This window comes from Hippocampus comes, unplaced genomic scaffold, assembly GCF_001891065.2.
Source record: "Hippocampus comes isolate QL1 unplaced genomic scaffold, H_comes_QL1_v1.1 scaffold229, whole genome shotgun sequence".
NCBI lineage: Eukaryota > Metazoa > Chordata > Actinopteri > Syngnathiformes > Syngnathidae > Hippocampus > Hippocampus comes.
The window spans coordinates 585,373-593,953 of NW_017806060.1; the positions used below are offsets into that span (position 1 = coordinate 585,373).

At 39.3% G+C, this 8,581-nt stretch overlaps 1 protein-coding gene across 6 annotated transcripts in view; it reads right to left on the minus strand.

Annotated features, from left to right (window-relative positions):
• evi5b (ecotropic viral integration site 5b) overlaps positions 1-8,581 on the minus strand; it is a 25,241-nt gene extending 16,660 nt beyond the window's left edge. For 2 of the 6 annotated variants that reach the window (XM_019893131.1, XM_019893130.1), the window contains exon 1: positions 8,294-8,581. In XM_019893131.1, coding sequence (XP_019748690.1) covers positions 8,294-8,311 — 18 coding nt within the window. In that variant the 5' untranslated portion in view covers positions 8,312-8,581. Of the gene's footprint in view, positions 1-893; positions 913-2,069; positions 2,174-5,974; positions 6,236-8,293 lie in introns of those variants that run through there. The other 4 variants (XM_019893135.1, XM_019893132.1, XM_019893133.1 and 1 more) reach the window with 4 other exon arrangements.

Genomic DNA, 8,581 nt, shown 5'->3' on the forward strand with positions numbered 1-8,581 from the left:
AATAAATAAATACATACATACATACATACATACATACATACATACATACATACATACATACATACATACATACATACATACATACATACATAAAATTTAAATAAATTGAATTAAAATAAATTTTAAAAATAAACAAACAAACAACTAATTACATACATACATCTAAAGAAATTTAAAATGAATTAAAATAAATTCAATTAAAATAAATTTAAAAATAAACTAACTAACTAACTAACTACATACATACATAAATAGATAAATGGATGGATGAATGAATGAATGAATGAAATACTAAGCCATTGTTTAGACATAAAAACGAAAGACAGACACGTGTCTAAAAAAATGATTCAAAATGAAAACAGAAATAAAAATGTATGTAAAAAATTTTTGATTATGCAAATTAATATTTACATTCTTGCAACAAAAAAGGCAACCGAAGGCTGAAAAAATGAAAACAGGTTCTACAAATCGACCCAGGAGAAGACCACATTTTTCTTAAAAAATAGGGAACGCATCTAAAACAAAAAATCTTTATGGTTTTTACTTGGTTTGAAATAAAATATATAAATGTAAGAAATTAAAATATATATATATATATATCTGAAACAACTGACGACATTTTCTCAAAAACAAAACAATTCCACAACGCCCCCCAGCCCCCAACACAAACATATCCCCAAAAATGTGCTAAACCTGGGCTAGGGTACAATGTCAAAAAGAAGGGTGTCACAGTGGACATGAAATGTTCACGTTACAAGCGCATGCGTGTTGTGGAGCAGGACAGGAACCGGATGGGCTCAAAGACTGAAAACACTCTGATAAAACTTCAATATCTGATCCAAAACCTAGTAAAGGTGACAAGGGAGCCACCGCCTCCCTCGACAATTCCCTACCTGCTATTCATTCCAAGTCATCGCCCTGGCTTCTGTCCTGGCTTTCCGGACGCCACTCGTGATGAAGACGGTTCAAGAATTGTGAACGATAGCAGGGCAGAGAAGATCACGTCCTGATTATTTGCATGGCTAGGCTTTAAACGATCACGATTTTGAGGCCCATCACTGATCTGCGAGCTTAAAACAAAAACGATGACTGATCCAAAAAAAAAAAAAAAAAAAAACAATGCACAAAAATCTGCTGCCAAACCTTAGACTAATGATACCAGCACAGAATGTCACTGGAATGAACGAGATTGTGTTTGCTGTAATGTCTTATTTTGCTGATCCAACAAATAAATAAATAAATACATACATACATACATACAAGACTAATGATAACAGCACAGAATGTCACTGGAATGAACAAGATTGCGTTTGCTGTAATGTCTTACTTTGCTGATCCAATAAATAAATTAATTAAAATAAATTTAAAAAATAAACTACATACATACAGAAATACATAATACATACATACATACATAAATACATACATACATAAATGGAAAAATGGATGGATGGATGGATGAATGAATGAAATACTAAGCCATTGTTTAGACAAAAAAATGAAAGGAGACAAACACGGGTCTAAAAAACGATGACAGAAATAAAAATGTATATTAAAAAAAAAAATAGATTATGCAAATAAATATTTACTTTTTTGCAACAAAAAAGGCAACCAAGGGCTGAGAAAATTAAAACAGGTTCTACAAATCCACCCAAGAGAAGAACACATTTTTCTTAAAAAATAAGGAACGCATATAAAACAAAAAATCTGTACGGTTTTACTTAGTTTGAAATAAAATACACAAATGTAAGAAAAAAAAAAATCATCTGAAACAACTGACGTCATTTTCTCAAAAACAAAACAACTCCACGACACCCCCCCCCCCCCACCAGCCCCCAACACAAACATATCCCCAAAAATGTGCTAAACCTGGGCTAGGGTACAATGTCAAAAAGAAGGGTGTCACAGTGGACATGAAATGTTCACGTTACAAGCGCATGCATGTTGTGGAGCAGGACAGGAACCGGATGGGCTCAAAGACTGAAAACACTCTGATAAAACTTCAATATCTGATCCAAAACCTAGTAAAGGTGACAAGGGAGCCACCGCCTCCCTCGACAATTCCCTACCTGCTATTCATTCCAAGTCATCGCCCTGGCTTCTGTCCTGGCTTTCCGCGACATCATATCCAGTAGCATCCGGTCAACCGTTAACGCCAGCGTGACAATCTGCTTCTGAACCTTCGACCGCATTTAACGGAGCGCATTTGGTCATATGCTTGATCACAATGGAGGGTCAAAGTGCTGCAGCAAAGATAGCACCTCCTCGTCACAGGAAGTGTGCTCCTGCGCTCACCTGGATGCCCGGAAATACAAGCTCGAGAACAAAGCTTCACTGAATTTAGCGTTCCAGGGTCCCCCGATAATATATTTTTACAAGGTCCGAATAGCAAAAAATTGTGACTGATTGGTGCCATCCCTTAAAAGGTTTTCAAATGTCGCTGTAAGCCAAAAGATGGCAGCAACGCGCTACTTATGTCTGAATGCAAGTCCTCCTAAACTCACTTCAAGGACATTTTTTGGGCACTTTTTCGAAAATAACAGATGGCTATCAAAATAAAATCTGCAATTCGGTGAATTGATGAAGGCAAACACCAGATATACAGAAGTTTACTTTACCAATAAATGCGAGAGGAACCAAAAAAAAAAAAAATTGATGTCATATTTCTTAAGAAACAACTGAATTCATGCAGGGTTGTCAGATTTCTGTGATGATGCGTCACAATCACATCAAAGATTTTAATTTGGGTCCAAAGTTAAGTGGAGACGAGGAACTGCTTTGTTATGTTTGTTTTATTGGTGCACTGGGACCAATATCTAGGTCGGGATGGGCCGTTAGGGATAATAAATAATAATCATGATTCTTTTGATTGATATTGAAATCATGATTCATAAAAACGATGATTTATTCAACGACCAAAACTCAACGACTCAAAGCTACCATGATAGCATCACGCTGATTCATCCCCGCACGTTCAACACTAATGGATGTCGATGCTAATTTGCCGTGAGCGTGTCAATGGGACTTTGCATTCACTTTAGCATTCGCACTGACGGTGTTTTGAAAACAAAGCACGTCTTGCAATCAAACACACAATGTGCGAGTATTTTTGCTTTGTGTTTAGTTTTACTGTCAACTCCAACTGGGGTGTCATTTCACGAAATAACCAGGGAGTGCAGAATCACATACACGTCACCACGTTAGTTGCACAAGCAAAGCGGTGCATTCATGGGACTTTCACACTGGTGGGATCTTGCACGTCATTTGCCCAGCCATATATGGAGACATGGACTTTTTTTTTTTTTCAAACTCAACATAATTTATTGCAAATGACTTTGCAAATCTGCAACTTACAGCTCACAGAATGCCTTGGGGGTTGATGGCGGGTGGGGGGTGGAAACATTGGTCTAGAAAGCCTTTTTCTTCAGCCCCGCCTACTTCGAGAGCCAGAGCCAGGTGGCAGCAGTGGTTGGTCGGACATTCCACTTCCCCATAAATCTGGGGGGGGTCAGCTTTTGTTTGCCGGCAAGCTCTCCCACAAAAAAAAAAAAAAAAGAAAAAAAAAAGGCCACGACGAAGCGGGGGGCTTAGCGAGGTGGTGTGCATGGCTAATGAGCAAATAGTGCAAAAGAAACCACTCACTCAAATGTTTCAACAGCCAGAGGACATTTCCGACTCTTCCTCTGCTCCATGCATGCCGACGACCCATAATATGTACCCACAAACTTGACTTTTGTCCAGTCTTATAATTCACCACCTTGTTATATTAAAAATAATAATAAGTAATACATTGTTGCCATCTTCCCGCACCTCGGTTTTGTTAACTTTAATTTATTGCTGCTATTTTTTTTTTTTGCTATCGGCGTTTTTACACATCCTGTTTTTGTTGGCGGTCGCTAAATGCTCTTCATGTAAGGGAACAGTGACAGTTTGTTTTTGCTTATCTCCTGATGCAGCTACTCATACTAAATAGCCCGTGTATTCTTACCATGCAAATGTTGTGCATGTAAATGCCATAAGGGGAGCTTAATGACTCGGTAGTTTATGTACCATGGGTTCATGATTGTGTACTTGCTAGATATATGGTACATATTGTCTGTGTTGTGACAGCCCACGTTAACTAAATCAAAAACCAAACAGAAAACCAGTCTGCGTTTTAAGTGCTTTGCTGCCATCTTGTGACATCGAGAGGCAATTACAATTGAGGAGGGATCATCAATTAGTCGCAGATTTTCGTTATTCACACGGACGGGGGCAGAGCTCTGCTACAACTGGGGGAAATGGAGACTAACTTATTTTTGAACAGGGGTTAAATCATTGCCTGTTATTATTTTCGAGTATGTGATACTTGGCATACCTTTACACCTCTGTACTGTCAAATTAAAAACACTCGGAGAACGGATTGCGTAGAAACTTTGGCATTCCACTGCATGTTTCTTAGATGGTTTTGTCGTTTACGGCTCATATTTCGGTGTCCTTAGTTTTCTCAACGTGGGACACGGGTCCACTCAGTAGGCTGCATTGCAGTTAAAACACCCCTTCACGCACAAAACGACATTTTAAGTAGGTTCTACGAGCACAAACATGACTGCACTTCACTCATTAGACTCGAAACCGCTTCAAATTCAGCGAGCGCACTGGAGTCACCACAGCGATGCTGACCACTGTGCTACATTAACACTTTTATTTCCTCCTTTCCTGTTGCCTCGTCATCACCACCGCACTAAACTATAAATGAGGATGTACACACAAGAAGAAGTCATGCCGGACTGATTGAACCTGCTCGGAGTGTAGTGCATGTTGCCACTTGCAGACCAATGCTGGTAAAAATCACTCCATCTCAAGGACTCGGGTTACGCTGAGTCACTCACTAAAAATTACTTGAATCATTTGAGGCAATGTTGTTTCTGGTTCATAATGTACCCTCAAATACTACTTAAGTTTCATTTTGTTTCATCACAAATACACAAATCATGTAAGTCCCTCCACACTGCCAGCAAGTCACCTAACTTGAGTCAGTGGATCAAATAATCTGCTTTGAACAACATTTTGAGTCGTCTCACTCGATTCGCCGAACGAAGTCACACAGGTCTGCAGTGTCTCTGGTGAGCTCACTACCTTGTATCATCAGTCCGTTGCTTCCAGTGACTCCACTTGAATCACGGAACAAAGTTTTCCCAAGTGCCCGGTGCTCCTGATAATCCCACTAACTCGAGTAAGCGAACCAAATCATCCGAGTCTTCGAACCAGAGTCAGTGAATGAAGACAACCAAATCGTTGGTGTTTCTGGTAAGACCGCGGAGTCAGTAAACCAACTCACCTGAGTTCGCCAACTTCAGTCTGTATACCGAATCATCCTTTACGTTTCCAGTGACTCCACTCACTCGACCTTTTGTACTCAGCAACAGCCAAGCAAGGGACTCGGGGAAGACTCCGGACTTGTGATTCCTGATCCATTACGATCATCATAAAATGACAGCGGATTCAGGAGCCGTCCAACTCCGTATAGACATCCAGTTATGACACACCGATCACTTTATCATCATTTTGCTCTTCCTCATCATTCATCTGTTGAGCAGACCAGCGAGCCACTTGGAAACAATGCAAAGACTCATTTGCTCCTTTTATGGCTCCCTGGTGTTAAGTGTTGAAAGGAGATACTCATCATGTAACATCAACAGCATTACCAACTAATTCGCCAATTTGGAATAATTGAATATCCCTGCACACAAGTTAGCGAGTTAAATAGTCGAGTTTTTCAATTTAAGGCCAAAACTCGTCTGAAAAAAAAAAAACCCACAAGAGATGTTCCAAAGCTAACGACGCGCCTCTCTGGCTAACAGCGAACTCGGAAAACATTACACGTACTGCTCATTTCTAATTAATCACGAATAATTAATGTATGATGAAAGGTTTCAGCAATTAGCCAGACCCGAGCGGGAGAAGAGAAAAAGAAAAGAGAACATCATTTTACCTTGAAGCGATTTTAACACGCCGCGCCAAACTTCCTCGCTTGGCTCGCTTGCCGTGCATCAAGCTATCCTCCGCCGCATTCTCGCGTAGAAACCAACCAAAAAAAAAAAGTTGTTTTCCCCCTCTCCGATACTTTTCCACCGGGACGCGTTAGCGTTGCTGAAGCTTACTGTCGGGTGTCTCCTTGCTTGGGCTGGGTGCCATTGCGGCCGTCTAATACGTGGACAGCAACGTCACAGGCAGGCGGCCTACAACAGTACAGTCGGTGTTTACATGCCACTGCGCATGCGCCATTGATTTATTCTTCGCCTTGACGTCAGCGCCATCGCTTGTCCAGAGTGTGCAAATGCACCTCAAATATTACACTTGGCTTCATTCATTCAAAGAAGCAACCATATTTTACAATACAGTATATTTAAATCATAATGTGCCAAATAATGTTGCATAAACATCTGGTCTGGTTACCGTATTTGGTCTCTTTGGGTGGGTCTTAAATTTACTCAACAAAATTTAGGTCAATATTTGGTTTTACTTGTGTTACTGTCCTGTAATTGTTGTTTCCTTATCATTGCTGATATATTGCCCATTGCTATTGATGGTATACTTGTGACTCTTACTACTTGAAATGTGCAGATTTGTGCTCTGCATTTGTTCTGGCTGTCTCTTACCATTGTTGGTATTGTTACTTTCCAAAAATGAGAATGGGTGTGGCACTAAAAAAAAAGTTATCTTGATTAAGTTTGACTGGAATATTACATTTTGATTGTCTTATTCATGCTGACGCTGCCTGAAATAAATGAATAAATTAAATAGTTGTTCCATCCATCCATTATCCGAGCTGCTTGTCGTCATGAGGGGCGCAGGCGAGCTGGTGCCCATCCCAGCTGTGTTCGAGCAGTAGGCGGCGTACACCCTGAACTGGTTGCCACCCAATCTCAAGGCACACATAGACGAACAACCATTCACACTCACAGTCACACCTAGGGACACTTTAGAGTACTTCATTAACCTACCATGCATGTTTTTGGAATGTGGGAGGAAACCGGAGTACCCAGAGAAAAGCCACACAGGCACGAGGAGAACGTGCAAACCCCACATAAGAAGGCTGGAGCCCGGAATCTAACCCTGGACTTCTGTACTGTGCAGAGGACGTGGTAACCAGTCGATCACCGTGCAATCAAAATGGTTGTTAATTATGTGAATTTTAATTATGTTTTATGGGAGGAATTTTGACCACAAAGCCAAAGTGGTACTTGAATGCGGCACCACCAAATACCAGATAGACTGAATCATAGTTATTTGCAAATGTAATAATAATAATAATAATAATAATAATAATAATAATAATAATAATAGTAATGCATTTTTAATGTTACATTTAATGTTTTTATATCCTTTTAAATGTCTTCAATGCTTCAGTTTTTTTCCTCTTTGCTTTGGAATGTCTCAATTTATTTTGTTTGTAAATGCCTTTGAATTTTATGGAAAGCTCATCGAGCTTCCTTGTCTATGAAATGCACAACCGTTAAACAAATAAAGCTGCTTGGATTGCCTTTTGGTAGGGCTGGAACGGATTACTCACATTTATGTTTATTTCAATTGGGAATGATGATTTGAACTACACATTTAAGATATGCATTAACTTGTTCTGTGACTACACTCATAGCAAAGCACCACTGTATACTGGATGGTAAAAAGTAACTAGGCATTAGTCATTGCTTAAAAAATAGATATCAATGAAGTTGCCATTATTGTTTTCTGTTCAAAAACACTTTTTGAACAGAAAACAAAAATGGGATTTCTTATTGTCTTATTTCTTATTTTGCAGGTGACCATAATGAACATATGGCCATCATACATGCCACTGGTGCTTATGTTGAAATGTAAAGATTTGCTATCTTTTTTTTTTCCTTCAGAAAATTTGTAATAGCATTCTTTTTAATGTGTAGTCACTTTTCCCCCACCATGGAATGCCTAATCATCATTTTTGTATTAGTTTCCGCATGTTTGACTGTTAATTTTCTTTTGTAAGAATTGTGTTAAATTGTGAAAGGACTGTGCAATGCGGACACCCTGCACAGTATAATTTCTTGGCCTACTACTATGATTATTTAACAAGATAGGACTACTGTATAACAAAAGGCACCAAAACATATCATTCAACTCAATCTATGAACACAAAACCCTTCATCATCTCCTGCATTTGGCCTTTCAAACCCAAAAAGCTATTGCTAAATATTGTCATGTACAGTATGTACAATTAGTCACTCTCGTGTGTCACCCATATCTGATCAGCAACTGACTCCCAAGAATGCCTTACCTGAATTTCAGCTGGCATATAGAAGAAAGAAAACTCACAGAATGTCAGATTACGGGTGGCTTTTCCAGTTAAGGCATCTTGTCTTAAATTCCAGAATAGTTCAACAAAAAAAAAAAAAAGCAATAATAAGCAGAATCCACAATTATGGTGTAGTATATTCTCTCAGTCTGTCAGTCAGTGAGTGACAATGTATGCCAGTGGATAGAAAGTGGCAGGTTCAGGTTCCCCAAAGCGTGGAAGCGAAAAAAGCCTCCGTGTCCGCCAGGGTGAGAATGTGACTGTGACGCT